Genomic DNA, 19,306 nt, shown 5'->3' with positions numbered 1-19,306 from the left:
ATTTTTTTTTCAAATTACATTTTTTCTTTTTATTCTATCTCAGATACCATGACAGACATGGTAAATAAATCACATTAGACAGTAATAGATGTGGTTGAGATATGCGGCAGTGTTTTGCTTTTATTTCAGGAATTACAATGTCAGAACATCCAGGAAAACAGCTCACACAAGAACAGTCAGTGGTTTGGAGATGCTGGAGATAACACATCACATTTAACAGTCAGCTTCCTATGCCTTGAAAGAATTCTGGTGCTTTGGACACATCTGGAACATGACAGAAAAAGTTACCTACATCTCATGTGCAAAACTCAAGTTACACTATAAGAACAATTATTTATGTACAATAAAAAAGAATTGTACATTCAGCAGAAGAGACATCATAAGCACCAAAATAAGCCAGGCAGGTAATTCAAGTCAAAGTAAACATGAATTCTGTTTAAAGATGCTTTCCAATCATTCAAATTTTCGAGGACTTCCTAAAGAGAAGTATTTTCTGAAAATCTATACTAAAATGAAAGTGGTAATTCCAATGTTAAATTAATGTAACACTAAATTGTAAAACACAGAAAAATATTCCTTCTGTTGACTTATTTTAGTAACTTGTAAATAAGTATTCTCTCAACAAATGGCAATGAAAAATTTCTTGTATTTCTTGTTCACTGTTGTTTGAAAAATAATTGGAGTGCATTCTAAGAATGGATTGCTACTGTATTTAATAGCTTCTATCATTGATTTATAAATTAAACAATTTCATTCTGAGATGGAGGCAATTCTCTTTCATAACCCTTCAAAACCACTGTTTTAAGACTGATTTGGGAAAAAAAAAAAAAGACAACATCTATTAAAGGCTAAGATTTGTCAATAATGCTGTTGTCACAGAAATACCAGGTTTTTTCCTATTTAATATTATTTTTAAATTCTCGTTTTTTCAGCTGAGACTGTTTTGTTGTTGTTATAATCCAGAAACATAACACTATCTCTGTAATGAGCACTACACCTCAGGGGGGCCAAGGGGAGGAAGCTGACAATTTTTTTAGTAGGAAAAAACCCAACCCTGAGGCATGAAGATTCTATTCTGTTGGTCACAACATTCAAAAGCATTAAGTAAACCAATAAGATACTGGTACATTGTTTCACAGTTTCTGAATTTTGAGCTAAACAGAGATTCATGAGGTACACACAAGCAGACATTGAGACTTATGTACACAAATGCTTGGAAAACAAGCCCCAGAAAAGGAGGGTTGATCTCACACAAATAACTCCATGGAATTCCATAGATCTTTCCAAAGCTTGCACCAACTGGGCTATTGGATTGTCTCACTGCTATTAAAGCCTTCAACACATAGATCTAGAATCTCAATGAAGTCATACCACATAACAAGAATTTCCTTGGCTTTCCCCCCTCTCCCCCCACAACACTTTATTGGGAATGAAAGGCTACATAAATCAGTCAACACAACCTCCTGCCTTCCCCTTCTTTGTCTCAGTTGTGTCCTAAAAAAATCAAGATGTAAGTTCATGTTAAATTTATCACACCACAATATTTTGCTTTCAGGTGTTCTCCCTTTCTCCTTACCCCTTTCCCCACTTTCAAAAGGCATCTCCAAGCTCCCAATACTCCAATGAAGACATTTAACCCATGTTAGTCACCTTAAACACCAAAACATCTTCATCTCCACGTACCGTATAAGGAGAGTTATGTTGATCCTTCCAGTTTCCTGTCTTTTCTAATTCTTTAGGGGATTCACGTTAGATAATATCTAGTCATTATTATGTGGTTGTATTTCTAGCTAAAGGGGACAAATTTTTAGCAGAAAAATGCCATTTTGAGCCTACTGGGGAAAAACCAACCAACCAAGAAAACCCAAACCTCAAAAGGAATGGAATTTAGGTCTGAATCCTGCAAACGTAGTCCACTCAAAACCAGTTCAAAATTATTATTGAGAATTGATGAAAAAACTTGTGAAATTAAACAAAGTAAAACTTCATAAAAACAAACAAATCCTCCGCTTTTTTACAAGGAGTTCCTTGTCCAAAGAAGCAGACATGTAAATAACCACTTTTTAGGAACAACTTCCCTTCTCTCTTCATCTAGTCTTTTTTTTTTTGCAGAACCCTGGAGAATGTGCTGTCTCAACACTCCAAAATAGAGAAGTTGATTTGATTTTTTTTAAGTTAAGATTCCTCTCCATCCAATGAGGAAAGAAAATTTGAAATACATGATAAATAAACTTGCAGATATTTTTTTTTTAATCTATTAAAGCCCATTCCTGTATTTTCTTCATAAAATTTACTCAGCTTGTGTCCATGGTATTCTTGCCCAATTTCAAGTTGTTCTATGCAGATATTAAACCCACTCTGTCACCCCATTTGTCCAGTCTTAATACAGCCCCCTTTGCCTCAAAACAGCAAACCTAAGACCTTAAAAAACTAATCCCCTTAATCAGGGAAATGATGACTTCTGCAATCAGGTAGGTATTTATAAAACACTTTTACTACTTCCCCATTTTTCCATTCCCATCTCTTTAGAGTCCTTCTATTACTGTGGTACAAAATTAAGAGGGTCAGGTCAGACCATGCCAGCTCATTGTCTCACACATAATGGTTCCAGCCAACACCCTCACTTCAGACATTTCTCTTTCTGTCAAGCCTCCCATCCCTTCACTATTACATCAGACCATCTTCCAGTAATTCAGTCAAACTCTCTCTCCCTCTGCCAATTTCTTTGTACTTTCCACAAGTCATTTTGGTGTCCTGTGTGCTGCTGTAGACTGCAGGAAAAATGCACTAACAACATAGGAAAAGAGTCTCTCATTCCTTATTTCTGTGGCAATTTCAGATAGACACCAGCTGAGCCCCAGTAGGGTTCTGTAACACACTGGTTTTTCAACTTTTTTCAAATTCTAATCCACCAAAACATTTGTCTTTAGAGACCAAATACTGTGAATTAAAACCTGATGATGGGCTTGACAACCAAATGTATGTTGTGAGTTTCTCAGAAGCAGCTTAAATTTCTTCCAGTGGGTCTGTGGATCACAAGCAGAGACCTTTTTGAGGTGGGGCTACTCAGTTGCTCTGTGTGTACAATACATGTGTGGTCTGGTTGGTGCCCCAGAGATTTGAGAGAAAAAAAAAAAAAGAATGTTCAGTGGAGACAAATCTTCAGAATACAGAACAAAATATGTAACTAAAGTCATGTCTCCAACTCCAAGAGCATTCCATTATATTTTAAGTCCCTAACTCAAATTTTGAAAACAGAAAAGGCTCTTAATGAAATGTGCTCTTTAAATTGACTCTCACACAGAGATGAATAGTTTTACTGGAAACCAAATAAAAAGTCTGGCATGTGTGAGTCCAGAAGAACGGAAGTTTGACTAGCTTTCAGGTACCTTTTATCAGTTTTACTAATGAACATCAAGTAATCATAACAAACTTCAATACCAGCTCCACATTTGTGTTAAGCAATCATTAAAGGCAGGTTTTAATGTTTCTGTTTTAAAAGGTTATAAGAAAAAAATATTTACATAATTAAATTTGCTACTTTAAATTATCTTGCCCTTTCCTCAGTGGCAGTGATCGCTGTCAACCCCACAACATTGCATATTACAACATAATAAGCAGAGAGGAGGTTAGTAAAAAGAGCCCATGTTTTGTTTTTTAACCCATTACAAAATTATAACATCCTAAAGAGAGTTAAAAACAATTTCATTTACAGAAAAAAATAAAAAGGTGTCCCCACAGGTATAAAGAAATCCTTTCAGTAAAGACAACACACTTTTCAAAATATAGTTACAAAATTTTGGCATAGGTTCCTGCCAAGAAACTGTATGAAGAGGATGTGTAAGATGGGTAGAAAAAAGAAGAATGGGGCACTGCAGTTTGTCACAAGATTAAGCTAAATGTTCAGAATTCTCTTTATACAGAAATACAGAAAGATATTCTACAGAGCCAGATAGTAAAGAGCAATTCCTAATAGCTGGTCACAGTGCACTGAATTCCTTTTTTTTGTCTTAGCAGTTGCTTGAGAGATACATTAGGTAATAGCACTGCCATGCTGCTGGATAGTACCAGAATTATTAAATTCATCAGTACAGCAATTTTAAAGTTAAGAAAACTGCTAATAAAGATCCTAATTAACAAAAAGAGTTTTACCAGGAACAAACAAAGTCAAGTTACACTGATGCCATAGGTATTATCTCTGTGCTTTAAAATCCTTTTAGTATTCCTAGATTCATTCCACTGAGAAAAAATTAATCAAGATAAATCAAATACATACAGAAACACACTCACTCAAATGGCACTCATTGCTTTTTGTACAATTAAGCTTTAGTGAAAATATACATCTTAAAACAAATGAAGTACAAATGTACAAAAATCCTTGAACTCAGATAAAAAATATATATAATACAATTTGCTACAGAGATATAAAACATTTAACGTTTGCTCATCCTTTCTGATGAGAGTAAAATGATTTAAAGTCTGGAGGACTCCTGCTCATCATCACTGCAATCAGATTTAAAACAGACCTGCAAGAGAAGACAAACAGACAACTCAGCTGCAGAACCGACACAATTGTTTATTTATGTGTTTTATGGGCAAGGGAAAGGCTGGAAGGGTGGCTCTTTCTCCAGCACATTTTATTCCATACTAACTAAATGCTTTAAGAAAAATCAAAGGAAGCCACAATCCAACCCCAAATCTCAAGTCATTAAAGTTTCATCTAACCTTAAGTTCTTTCCTCCTTTTAACTTCACAAGACAACTAACTACAGTCTTATTACTTCAAAACCAACTGAAAACTCTCAAACCATATTCATTTTTTTAGGACTCTTTCTCAATACATAGAAACATATTTTGGGACAGTATGAATCCTGCTGATTTGGCTGGAAAAGACTACAGTAAGACACAAGCTTTATCTTTAGCTGAGATTATTAGTACACTCAACCATCCCTCCTATTCCACCTACTGTAAGTGGGAGAAAAGTGAATTTGAAAAGGTAAACTAAAAATGATGGTACTATTATACATTCCATTAGCATTGTATCATTTTAGGAAGGTGAATTGCCAGCTGAAGACAAAAAATTTCTTCATACAATTTTAATACATGGCCCTGCTGTGGCTACTTAACGATACACTCTGAGCTATTTTAAAATTCCATTTCTGCTTGAAAGCAAAAGTAATTTCTACCAAAGTGTTCGCTCCTGGAATATATTCATAGTTCTCAAGGTAATTCCACTCTAAGTGCAGGCACACTGAGCAAGCAGAATTGGGTAGAACATCTTCAACTGCAAACCTCTTTCTTACATCCTATAGGCAAACACAATGCACTGTGTCTTTTAGGTGGTAAATACTGACTTCTCTGAATGTTTACTAAAGAGTAGAAGTCAGGTGTGTAAGAAAAGGCTGTGCATTATCAGCTATGTGAAGATACGTTGTTGTTTTGTGAAGATACGTTGTTGTTTTGCTAAAGGCATTAAACTACTGCAGATATTTTAACATTTGTTTCATGGTGCTTCTTCCCACTCATTCATTTTGAGGATATTTCTACTTATTTACTTTTTTATTGGATATATACTTATTTTTGCTAAGTTACTTATATATGGTTTTACAGAGGGTCTCAATTACCTCTGAAGACATCTCTCCAGAAGTTTTAATTAAAAACTGGCAAAATACATAAGGAGCAAGCCCCAAATTAACCTCTTTAGTAAAGAAAGATCTGTAGCACAGCTTTTAACAGCACCCACTACCTTTCTCCCAGGCAACTAAAGGAAGGCAGAACGCTGATAGAGGAAAACCTCCTGGAGTTAAGAGGGATTGCCACAGTTTCTGAAACGCAGTGGAGGGGAAACCATAACAAACCAGATTTCATTAGTTTCAGTATTCAGCAAACAACTTGTTTTTCCTATCATAAAATAATATAAACAACCTGAATGGAAGTTAAGGTCTTGCTATTAATTTTCTTATGAAAGAAAAGAAATAACCTTACCTCTCCACTAAAGAGTCTGTGAAAGAAGCCTCTCTTTGGTTTAGGAGACCTCTCTCTGTCTGGTGACACAGTACCATCGGTTTCATACGCATTGATATCTTCAAAGCATCCCGTTTCAATCATCTTTGAAACATATGAAATATAAACAAAATGTCCACACAAGCCTCTCAAACAAGTTCCATGTATTATCTATTTACTCTGGCTGGGTACTCTTTAATTCATCAGCCAAACTACAGCCCTCACAGAGCTCCACAAAGGAGGCATGAAGCCAACACGGGCTCTCCCTGTGCACTCAACAAACTGATGAGTAGCAGTGAGAGACTATCACACAGGGAAGTACTCAGGTGCTCTCTTGTTTTGGTTGCATTCTTGCCTTTCTTCTGCCTATGATGCAATAAGCAGAAGTTCTTAGAACCACAAACTGATTTTCCTTTCGTGCATTCTGCTCATGTCAGAGCAATCTAGCCTAACACATGTAATATCTCTATGCCCTGAACTGAACTTAATTAATAAACGTGACACGGGGAAAAAAATTAGGTATAATGAAGATGGGTCTCTGGAGAGAAGAAAGGGATTTTGAAATAATCTTTGTCTGTATACACAGAAAATCAAAGAAATAAACCCACAATCAGTGGGTGCAGAAAGGACAGCAGGTGAATGCCAAAATGTAACCAACAGGTAGGGTCAGAAGGGGGGGAGTGGCTAATGCCCACATCTAGTTGGCATTTGTCTGTGAATGCCACTGGTACACATCTGTCACAACAGCATGGAACCAGATGAATACACCTTGTAGAAGGGAGAGAGGGTATAAAGAGGAATAGGAAGAAATGCACTCTGCTTTTAGTATAAACCATGACATTAATACAGTCATGGGAGGGCAAATGGAATTCTTGAAAGACCAAGCACAAAGATTTGGGGGAAGGTTCAGTAACATGAATTAAAATAAAAAATAAGCACAAATGTACAATGAAGTCTGCACAGTTATTCCTTGAAGAGAAGGAATTGCCATCACCAGAATTCCACAACTATTTCCAACTTTACCCAGCTATGCTGGGTCATTAAGCTGCAGTGCATTTTTTCATGACTAGATCATATTCTGAAGTTCAGAATTACAACATAGCATAGGAAATATCTATTTCTCCAAGGTTCATTTCTTCTTAGTGAAGACTTTCTATGTCAAATGACACCTTTTCAAATCTCCTTCTTAATGTAACACAAAAAAGCAAAAGGAAAACAAAAGGGAATGTACTTTTTTCTCCAAATTGTTTGAGAAATTGCTCATCTTTTGTGTTCAAGCTTTAAATAAAACCAATCATACTGGGAAAGAAACTATGCCTCTAGAATTCAAGACAATACTAATTTCAACTAACACCTTATAATAGGGGGAAGGCAGTCATAACAACAACTGTGATTTTAAAGATTTGTTACTGAGTGCTCTTGCTGAAATGGTAAAGAGGATTTGAACTGCATGAAGAGGTAGTAAAATTCTAGTATTCTATGCAGAATACTCGAATAGTCATTCACTAGGCACATGAAAAAGCTCTAAGAGAAAAGTCTGACTCAACTGATATTCGGTTGTTTGTTTTGAAACCTTGGAAAAGGTGAGTCTGCAATTCTGTATTACTGTGTCAGTTGAATCCTCTATTGATACACAGGTACCATATACAAAAAACTTGCACTGTGCCTATTTGCTTTTGAACACTTGGAATAGCATTCCATCTCTCTCCTGTGAACAGCAATACTGAACAACATGTGATAGAAGAACAAGGAAAAGGTGGTCCTGCTGAAGTTAAATACTGTTCTGAACACTGTATCTGTGATGACATGATGTCAGATTCTATTTATGAAAATTTACCATAGATCTCAGTTTTTAGCAAGCTGCTTATGTTTTGGGAAAAACTTTCTTTCTGAAGTCTTTAAGCAAGGAAGTCTACAGCAGAAACTTCTTTACAGCTTAGAGAGAAAGTCAATACTAATTATATCCTTTATTAAATCCTCTGTATTGCTGTACTAAGGAAAATAATCTTTTAAGAAATATACATTACCTCATTTTGCCAAGGGATGGAGACACAACCCGTAACAAACTTGGAATAGAAGTCATCATCTGTAGTATCCAGGTTCACTCCTTTTACTGTTGAGAACTGCTCTATGTCCAGGACATCTTTACAATATACAGCACGTGGCTGCAGTACAAGACAAGATTGATTCATTAAAGTTTTGGGGTTGGGTATTTTCTAGTTGGTTTTTGTTTCTCTATATGAGCAAAAAGGGAGTAAAATACCTGCAATTTTATATTTCACAGTGCTGATCACCAAATTACACTATGCTACAAAACAGAAATATGAAAACTTAAAAGAATTTCATGACAAGGCACCTGAACAATTTCATCCATCGAGCAAGTAACAGAAAGGAAGTATCAAAACCTTCCCTGGATTTCTTAATGGTTGTCATAGTTCACTCATCTTCTGTCACCCTCCTTTCAACTCCAGAGTATTTTCTTCAAACATATTTCTCATTTGTTCTGCATCTGAGCTATGGAAGTGGACTTCTAAGGACTAAGAAATCAGCTGCAAAGCTCCCTAGAGAAATGCCAGTATTGTAAATAACTTTGTGATCTCAGATGAAACCATACAAAAAAATTAGCTCTTAATAGCTACAATGGCATTCTCCTGCCAATTTAACTAATTGTAAAGGTTTCTCTGGGATCATATGATTGCTGACATAGAATTATGACAGTTCTTGCCTTTTTAGATACTAATCAAATCTGTCTCACCTACTTACATCTGGCAAGAATGGAGGTTCTAACATGTTTGCTTCCAGCCTCTTGAAGTTAATGTTCCTGAAAATAGGATGTTGCTTTACAACAGCAGCTCCATCTTCAGTGCAACCCAGTCGCTCCCCTGGATTTTTAGCAAGCAACTGCAAAGACATGGGGAAAAAAAGCTGATACATGATATAACCCCACAATTAAAAAAATTCTACATACGATGTCTTTCAATAAGTTTATTTTGCTACTTGGTCTTTTATTAGATAAAATTTATCAAGTATCAAAACAAACTGGAAATCCAAATGACAACATTCTGGGAACAGTAGAAAAAAGAATCCCTGAAAGTAGACCATTTGAAGATTATACCCAAAGTTATATGAGAATATTTTAATTGATGCTATGCTGAATAGATTTTACAGTAGAGACGCTGCAGTAGACTTTTCTTTCAGGAAATACAGAGTAACTTTTTTCCAATGGGCTTAAGTAATGCACAGATTTTGCATAAACTAGTGCAGAAAGCTTTCTGTATAAATTTAAGATCAGGCAAGACAGAAAAAAAGCTCTTGTTTTGTAGACACTCTTTTAGGTGAGCAAACTAGTGTACTACTCTGCCACTTCTTCCCTTGCTGTATCCAAGCTGAGCTGTTGTACTCCATCTATAATTACATGTGGTCCTAACAGCACTGGACCATTTCAATCATGTGATAAAAAAATCAATTTATGCAGCTTTCCCTTCTGAATGAAGACATTAAAACACTGTAGTTGATCTCTTTAAAAGGATTAGAAATTTAATTTTCAAACCTCTACATCTCTTCACCCACCATCCTGCAGATGGATTTTGCCTCCTCTGAGAACTTGTCTGAATATGTTTCCTGGTCTTCCTTTACTCTCCGGTCAATCTCATCCCGTTTGACCCTTTCCTTATGCTTCCTGAATGGAGACTGTCCTTCAATCATTTCATAAATCAAGCAGCCAAGACCCCACCAATCCGGACTGAATGTATACTTTTCATTTTTGAGCACTTCTGGAGCTACAAAACAAAACCAAACACACATCCATGACATTTCACTTTAAATTGACTAATAAAATATTGGAAAAACTCTCAGTTACCCTTCTGGCTCTGTGCAGAGATGTTTGTGTAGTTTCTCTGCACTTTGAAGAAATGTTAATTTCTACAGTAAGGACTGTTTGTATCCAAGAGAAGAACTAAAATTCTTTAATGCTTAAGTCTAGTATTGTTTACAAACTAAGAATAAGTTTTTCCAAAGCTTGGAAAGAAATGTACTGTCACAGTAATCCACCTCTTACCTGTGACACTAAATCTCTTTGAATCTCAGAAAAAAATTAGGTGCTTTCTTGAAGTTCTACCTAAAGCTAGAATTTTCAGTTAAGTTTTCAAGTTTATCAGTAGGCTTAAAATTGACTACTAACATCTACCACTTTCTTCTTCTCATAGCATGTCTAGTAAGTAATCCAGGCCAAATACAGTTCTCTGGACAAGCCATTCTTATATTGACGGGAGCAAATTTTCTGGTAAAATGTAACAAGCAAAGGATACTTTACATACCCATGTAACCCACGGTCCCAACTCGACCTCTGACCGTTTCTCCTTCTGGAATCTGCACAGCTAATCCAAGATCTGAAATTCTGATATGCCCTATTTATGTTAAAATAAATTATAAATAGTCAGCAAATAATACAGAGTCATCACTGAAAAAAATTCCGTACAGCACTTCATAAAAAAACCACCCCAAAACATCAAAAACATTCATATACTCATATCACTAAGTTTATTTAATTTAAGTAGAAAGGAGTGATTTTTTATTATTATTCAACTCCTCCTTAAATATGTAAAGAAAAAGAGGTATAGATCTAACTGATTTCCTGAAGATCACACACAAAAAATTTGCTGTTGAGCACTCTAATTCCTAGTTTTGGCATAGGCTGCTGCTCTAGGACAAACAGAAATAATGACTGCTCGTTTCAGATTCTGTATCTATGCATCAGACACTTGTATTTTTCCATTCTGTACTCCCACCACAAAAACTTAGCTGACTTCCTAACAAAGCTTCAAAATTTACTTAACTTACTCCAAATGTGAGAAGACTGTAGCCTGTACTGAGACACCCAGTTTTCCTCTCACAGAGTACTCTAATAATGCCAAGCATGAGTACTTGGAATTGCTATTCCCACTCCCACCCCAAAACAAAAGTAGCTGAGTCAATAACCTACTTAGAATTATTTATATGTACGTGTCAGTTCAATAGTAGGATTTCCCCTTCTCATGAATCACTCCTAAGTAGATAACAGCTTCTACCTCACTTTATCAGCCAAACTTCTCAAGCTGATTACTGTCTCTATTAGTCACACATTTACACCAGTACCTACGATGTAGAAATCACGTAGTGGAAGACTGATTCCTCATGACCAGCACTGCTCAGATGGGGAACCAGTCCAAGAAGGGCAATGGGAATAAATTCACCCCACCCGCCCTCAAATTCCCATAGACAGATACCATTCTTTCTTGGACAGACTCAGGAACTGTTTCAACCACATTTAAGACACTTCAAGGTAAGACATTTTACTGTAAAAATGCATAAGGTACTTCCTTAATAAAAATATACAAATTTAGACAGAAGAAAGGACAATTATATTTTCAATTTTAAAGGAAAATATTGCCAATCATCTATAGAAGAAAAAAAGTTCCATTGGGGAAAAAGAAAAAAACCCCACACATTTATACTACTAGTTATAATGGACAGGGATACTGTCATTTACAGAAATACCCAAATTTATGGAATGATTCAGGCTGGAAAGGACTTCAGAAGGTCTCTAGTACAACATTCTGAGCAAGCAGCCAGCCCAAAGCATGCAAGGCTTTTTAAATTCTTGTTTAGAGTGGACACTGCGTTACCTCTCTGGGCAGCCTATTCCAGTGCCCAAGTGTCTTTGTGCATACATGCTCTGGAATTCAAAAATCTCTATAGCATCAATATTAGTTAACAGCATATTAATTTCTGATTTACACATGACAGATAATCAAGAGATGGAGAGAGAGAGAGTAGAGAAAGTCAAGTGCCACTCTGTATACTGGTTGGAAATAACTCAACGCTCCGGAGCACCAAAAGCTATTTTAAATACATTCAGATGCTCTTCTGTTCTCTGACATCTGATGAACTCCTTCTCAAGTGCATGATCTGAGCTCCTGAAGCGATTTTCTAATTAGTCTCCTCTGCTCCCTGGAACTGGATCAAAATATCCCTGGCAGAGAGAGAGCATTCTAATGCAGTCCTTCCTCAAAGAAGCCGTCAGCTTTTGCAAGACACTACTGGAGAGAAAAATTAAAGAATGTATTTGATGTCTAGCAAAGCTTTAGGTCTTGGAAAGTGACTTCTCCCAAGCATCATCTTTCTTGAAATTTATCAGTCAGAACATGCTGACTTTAAAAAAAATATACTGTGTTAATGACTTCAAAAAGAGTTTTTCCTTAACTAAAATGCTCAGCAGTTACAAGAACAAACTTGTAATATTCACCCACAGCTTAGGAGAGAATTGCTGCACATGTTCTACAGTCAATTCAAAAGATTCTGGTAATGACTTGCATACAAAGTCATTAAAGAAGATTAATTTGGCTTCTGAAAAACAAAAGACTACAAACATTTCTTCATATTGTTTGTACTTTCTTGATTCTTTCCAGCCACATAAGCACTAGTGACCATGAGAACTCTTTTAGTTGAAATCTTACAACAGAAATGCTTCAGATTTCTTCTTATTGACTAAACATTCTGGTTTACTAAGTACAGTTCTGGCTCCACATCTAACAAATTGTGTTTCCATAGTTGAAGAAAAGACAAACAAAACAAATCCATGTAAAAGTTTTAGCCATCTTAAATCAAGTGAAGGAAGGAGAAAGAGGAGCAAAAGTAGCCATTTTTTAACCCTTCAAACATCATCATCATTGATCTCCAAAGTGTCAGTTTTTTCCCCTGTCTTCTAAAAAGCAAGGGAAGTTTTTTCATTGCTAGTTAAAGTTAAGATTTAACAATTAGGTTCCTTTCATCATGAGGAAATCCCTTTGATTTCTGGCACAGTATTAATTAGAGGTGTAAACCTTTATTTCGAAATTAATTTTAATTTTTACGTACCACAGTCATCAAGAAGTATATTCTCAGGCTTCAAGTCTCTACAAATCAAACAACATAAATGTGAATTAAACAAAGGCAAAATTATTCGTCATCAAGTACCACAGAGGCAACATGAGATTTCTTGGTTCTGATTGAAGCAACTTTTCCACCCACATACAAAAAAGAGTTGTGAAGTTGATGGTTTGTAATACAAATAGTTTAATCAGAGAACTCCAGACCCACTTTCCCCCAGCTCTCTAATCCATTTACATTAACAAAAGCAATTTGTACTCCACGGATAAGAAACTTTCTCCACACAACTCTGAATCCTGATATGAAGGAACCACCAACTTACACCCAAATTTGTGCTCACAGGTGAAAGATATTTCTCCTCAGAATATCAGCAATACAACTCCCAAATTATAAAACACAGGTGTTTGCTGCAGTTTGATGCTGACCACTTGCTATATTCCACCCCAGGGTGTCAGAGTATCAACAAAAACTCATATTCTCAAGACTAAGCACATCCATTCAAACTCCACTCCTTTAATTTGGATATGCAATTTCTAAAGGCTGGATGACTGCATCTAGCTAGGATTCTTTGCAATCATATTTCTAGGAGTCACTATCACTTTTCTGTAAACATCAAGTTTCAAAAGCAGCATTTTTTAGCTATTAAATGCTAGCAAAACTCAGGAAATAGTAAAAGAGCAATTAATTCAGCATTGGAGTTCTGCATCTTCTTGAGCATTTGTACTTTCAGAACAAAGGAAGAAACTCAACGGGATGTTTGGATTCCCCCACACACAAGGAAAATTTGGGGAATCATTGAAGCTGAATCAGAAGCTGTTCAGAGGTTACTTATCGGATTTATCTTCTAGCAGATTCTATTGAGAACTTATATACATACATACATATATAGGCATGAAATACATGCATAAAATATATAATGTACATTATTAATTATAATAATGTAGATAATCAGTTATAATGTATACTGTTAATGTATACTATATATACATATTTGTCCATCAGAAAGTATATGACTGCAATATAGTCTCTTAGATTTATTCCATCATAAATATCATAAAGCCAGAAATAGACAAGTAAAAACCAGTACTTGGCTAAAAAGTCAGTTATTATTGAAATAGATTATTAAAAACAATATGTACATATATGGGTATGCATATGACTGTGACAAGAACAGTTAATCTATACAAGCAGAAAAGACTGAATAATGTAAAAGAAGCAATTTTAACAAGAATGACTCTAGAACTGACATTGTAAATGAGAGCAAAATGCACACACATACAACTCGTTCACCAAGAAATCTATATACCTTTTTCCCTTTTGTTCTGAAATATGTGTATTCATGTTAAAGTTTCATTATCTTATTAGATTAACTGTACAAAGAAGTCAGAAAGATACTCTGTTTCTAATGCTTTTAAGTCTGGGCAAACCTCATAATGTTAATAATTTGACGTTAGATACGATATTACAATATCAGAGAAATCAGGATAGATCAGAGTTTAAAAAAACCAAACAATTAAAAACTCCACATCAGTATCAAAAAAGCAGAAGAAAATTCAGCTCAAACTTTAGGTAGAAACACATCTACTTTAAAGCACAAAATATATTCTCAATTTAACTCAAGTAAACAAGTTTAAAGATTTCCATCTCCAAAACGGCCGACTAAAGCCCAACCTAAAACCTAATACTTAATAGCAACATCTTCTGCTTAATAGAAGCTTATTCTGGTCTGACATGATTTTGGTTAGTCCATAGTAAAACTCATTTCCAGCCAAAATTCCATCTCTTTAATGCTATTAGTTTCTTGACCTAGCAGCACAAAGAAGTCAGCTTTTGGAAGCATTCAGCTACAAGTCCTAGTCCTGGGATGCCAGGTTTGGGGTATCAGCCTTCTCCCTCTTCCCTTCCTATACCACAACAGAGGCTGAAATCTCACTTTCTGTTGGAATACACAGACACCCTGCACTGGATGACTCAGTGCCAGGGTGAGCTCAGAGTGAGAGGTGGCAATGTAATTCTATCAACAGAGGCAGCAGCTTTCCCTTATGAATCAGAGAAAGGCTGGATGACTGCAAAGCTCACAAAATCAAGAGGTTTATTAAAAAAGTTGAATAAAATTTTGTATTTTAATTTGGACTAGACAAGCACTAGTCTATTTATGCCATAGCTAACACCAGCCTTCCTACAGAGAAAATTTCTAGAGAGAAAGCCTTCCTGGATTTCACTGCACACATACCTGCTCTGAGCAGAGGCACGAGGCAGGCAGGGAGCTGCTTGGGTTTATCCACTACAGCTTCAACAGGCCTTTGAGCCTGATCTTTACCTTCCAGGCAAATTCCATGGCACTGTGGGTATGTATATGGGTTTGTGAGGAAAATCTAGGTGTTCAAGCAACTTATCTGATAAAACCACTACTATCCTTTAGGAGATGGATAACTCCTGCAGGAAAACTCCAGTAATTAAGTCCCTTTTGGAAAGCAGGCACATGTTCCTCACTCTGACTTATGTAAAACTGACTTAGCTCTAAGTATTACCAGGCTTTAAATGCAGCAGATGGATGAATAGCTCCACTACTGCCTCTGTCTGTCTGTTTGCTTATTTTTCTAACGTCAGCACCATATGGGAAGTCACAGATAGTTTCACAAGCTCCCATTGAACAAGCAAACTGGCTCAATTGCTGTCACAGGGCAGGGCAGGGCCCTCCTTCCAGCTCTACAGCTGTTCTTATAATCCAGTGGGAACCCCACTAATAAAATGGCTCAACTGACTCCAGGGTCCTACAGACAGTCCTAACACCACTGCTGGAAATACAATAATAATTGGGAAAAAGACACAAGAAGTACACAGAAGAAAACTGGTGTCAATGGAAAATTAGGGTATGTTTTTCCACTGTATGAGGTATTTTGCCACTGATGGTAGCAAATCCCAAATACAATACATTTATAACACATTTTAACATGACTGACCTACACTAAAACTGCCATTTTAGATGGACAGACACAAAAACCCATTCTCAAGAAAATATTTTACCACAGTATGTTATAGAATTAAAGTCCACCTTAACAGGTGGACTATTTGTCTATTTGTCTAAAAAGAGTTAAAAATCTTTTAAAGCTAGAAAACAAACACAGAAAGAAATCTTGAGATATGGCAACAAGAAAAAGAACTATTTCTAATTTCAGAGGAACAGCAAAATAAGAAAAACTTTCCTTCTGTATTTTCTTGTCCTGGAGAATGTAAAATACTAGTTACCATAATTTTGAAAAATAAATCATGTAATCAATGAATATGTGCTTCATTATGTTCTCCCTTTCCACAACAACATTGACTGGAGGTTGCCAGCATAACTTCTTTAGTGAGAATAAAATAATTATGACAAATTTTCCCAACCTTTTTGTTTTACTAAACATATCTAATCACTGTATTGCTGCTTAAATGTATTTCCATTAAGATGCAAGATAGAGAATTTTGATTGTGTAACACATCACTGTAATTGGTGACATTCTGAAGACTCCCAGGTATTATGATTAAATTTAAGACCTTCTTTTTCCTCTGAGTTTATAAATTCTTCAGTTTCCAACACAAGTACAGGTAACTGCCTCTCAGTTCTTCATTAATCTTCAGTATGAGCAGAAGATTAAAAATAATGCTTCTAATTAAGAGACAATTTTACCCAGAACTGGTTGTGAAACCACTTTTTTCCATGCTCATAAATTTAAGCTAATGTGATTTCTTAATAATTGGAAACTGATTATATGATAGCACCAAATAGCCATCAAGACTGCTCCAGAAGAAAGCATGACCACTCCAAGATCTGGAATCAAAGACAGAAAACACTAGGATTTGACATATGTGTTTGAAGGTCTTCTTGTAGGCAAATAGCTAAAAAGTTGGGCTTAAACAGGAGGGTTGTGGTTTGGGGGTTTTTGTTTTGTTTGGGGTTTTTTGTTGTTGTTGTTTCTTATTTTAAACAAACAGTTTTGTTTTCACTTGGGCAATGTGAAATGACCTACTTGTACCTGATCAGATCTTTCATCTGTGCTTCCCTCCTACATCTGTGCCAGAACACACCGTGTGACACTGTAAGATTGGCCAAATTCTCTAGGGAACCACATCCAATCACCAACAGAAGTCTGATTTACTCTGTGGCTTTGCTGCTTTCTGCTCTGCGTGTGTGTGTTGGTCTTCTGTACTGGGGAGGGAAAAGACTAAGACTCACTATATTAAGTTAGACTTTAAATCTTCTTTGAAAGAATCGGTACTAGGTATTACAAAGTAGGAATATAAAGAAAGCATTCTTGGTCCACCATGAAGTTTGTTTTGCTTGTTCTGTAATACTGATGCATACCAGAGGTAAATGATGTATGTACAGAAAACAGCAGTAAGATCATACAATCTCAATTACAATGCAGAAAGCTTCTGATAGTTTAATTAATTCAAAAGCAATAATGTGTTTATTGGAGGAACCTGAAATAAAAACAGAAGAAGTTTTTCATATGGACTATGACTATCATTTTACCCTCATGATCATAACATGCAATGCAGCCAGGGATTTCTATAGCCTTCTGTGAACTACTTTGGATTGGGCAGGAGTACAATCCCATATTCCTAAAACTCACTCGAATTAAAAATTAATTTGCTTCGTAAATCGTAACTTATTTTCATTTTTCAAACAAACCTTGAATCAATTTTATAATATTTTAAAATGTATCAACCATCCAGACCTAAATTAACAGTAAGAAGACAAATAAGATCAGTAATTCTGAAGGACATGCCATGAAAAGGACAAGAATTTTTTTTTGCTTCTTTTACTGTGAACTTGTTCTAGTGGAAAACAATTAATACATTCAGTGCTGAACAGACATGGAAAGGTACCAGTGACTGCAGATAATACTCACCTGTAAACAATTCTCTCCCTCTGCAAATCCTCCAGGCCACAGCACAGTTCTGCAGCATAGAAAATAGCCCTTTCTTCATCAAAGCCAGGATTTCCCATGTTATATATGTGAAACTTCAGATCCCCTCCATTCATTATGGTTAATACTAAACACAGGGCATCTTTCGTTTCGTACGTGTAGGATAAACTAACCTAAAAATGGGGCAGGGAGAGAAGAGGACCATTAGTCATTCACAGACCTCAAAACAACTCACAGCTCTTTTTTTCCAATACAATCCATATGTGAATCCCTTTTTTAAAACAAAAATAACAAAACAGGCAAGTAGAAAATCACTCCTGCAGAATACTTGAAGACACAAAGGAATACAGGCTAATTTGCCTGTATAGACAAACCCTACACCACCAGACAAAAACTTATGAAAATCTGTTTAGACACCATAGAGCTCCATCCAGAAAATAGTTATTGATGATGCCTCTCAGCTGCATATTACCTGTATTACTCTTTGTCCAGATAACATGCCCATTTACTTACTTTATCAGCACCTCAGGAATTTTGCATTGCCAAACCATCTTCCTGAACTTCTATGAGACTCAAAATTGCCCTACATTAAAGAAACTCAAGAAATTATTTAAGATCAAATGTGTAGTTTCTATCTCTAACCCTCCAAGCGACTGCATATTTCCCTGATTGAAAACTTGTCAACAGTAAAGACTCAGTACAGCTCTTTATAGTCTTTCTTCTCCCTGTATTTGGAATGTGGTGCTGATAGGCAAGGAAGAACACCAGGATTTTTTTCAGGTTTTAGGTAAAAGTTTTTAAAGTGGATTTAAACTTTTAAAGTAAACTTGTGTATTCAAAAAACCCACCCCACTTTAACACAATGTAATATATTACAAAATTTAACATATGCTGTTGAAGTTACAAATTCATTTTCAATAGAAAAGGCTCAGTTCTCTGATGATTATCTGGCAGGATCTTCAAAATTACCTACAAAGATAACCTAACTCGTACTAAGAGCAATGGAATTCAAACATATACTTAGCTTTCATTAGGTAAGCTAGCTGGGTTAAAATCAGTAGGATTTTTTTTTTACTCAATAAATATATTTTTAAATGCAATACAAGTAAATAATGGCCCTAATTCAGTAATAGGTCCAAACTCTTCCTTTGGAAGCATAAATCAAATACTAATTAAGAAAATGAAATAAATACAGAAATCAGCTATTTGGGGCAAGGATTCCTATTTGGAGGTTTTCATTGATATGTCCAGCTATTAATGACTTTACTTGTGACACAGGCATGACAAATTATCTACCCACTCCCAAGCCAGTATTACTGCAGATCTGAGATCCAGATCTTTCCTGTTGCACCAAAAAAACCCCATTGAATAGCAAGTGGAAAATAACTCGTGCTCAATTCTATAAAGTTATCTCAATTTTGACTTTGATCAATTATTGATTTAGAGTATTTACATATGCTGAAAAAAATGTCATTCAAAAATAGA

General features: G+C 35.8%; 1 protein-coding gene across 2 annotated transcripts in view; it reads right to left on the bottom strand.

Moving 5' to 3' along the window:
- Window positions 1-2,097: 2,097 nt before the first annotated feature.
- The window catches only part of GRK4 (G protein-coupled receptor kinase 4), a 38,745-nt gene continuing 21,536 nt past the window's right edge, over window positions 2,098-19,306 (bottom strand). Inside the window, exons 9-16 of one of the 2 annotated variants that reach the window (XR_001923207.2) lie at window positions 17,804-17,994; window positions 12,897-12,934; window positions 10,319-10,408; window positions 9,573-9,781; window positions 8,758-8,903; window positions 8,030-8,167; window positions 5,985-6,107; window positions 2,098-4,526 (exon numbers count right to left, since the gene is read on the bottom strand). Coding sequence is in view for 1 of the 2 variants with exons in the window: in XM_008920921.3 (XP_008919169.1) it covers window positions 4,473-4,526; window positions 5,985-6,107; window positions 8,030-8,167; window positions 8,766-8,903; window positions 9,573-9,781; window positions 10,319-10,408; window positions 12,897-12,934; window positions 17,804-17,994 (981 nt within the window). In the remaining variant the exon portion in view is untranslated. The remainder of the gene's footprint in view (window positions 4,527-5,984; window positions 6,108-8,029; window positions 8,168-8,757; window positions 8,904-9,572; window positions 9,782-10,318; window positions 10,409-12,896; window positions 12,935-17,803; window positions 17,995-19,306) is intronic. The other variant, XM_008920921.3, reaches the window with a different exon arrangement.

This window comes from Manacus vitellinus, unplaced genomic scaffold (assembly GCF_001715985.3).
Source record: "Manacus vitellinus isolate BGI_N305 unplaced genomic scaffold, ASM171598v3 scaffold_0_pilon, whole genome shotgun sequence".
Classification (NCBI taxonomy): Eukaryota; Metazoa; Chordata; class Aves; order Passeriformes; family Pipridae; genus Manacus; species Manacus vitellinus.
The sequence above is the reverse complement of the archived record's forward strand: the minus strand, read 5'-3'. Positions and strand labels throughout refer to the sequence as shown.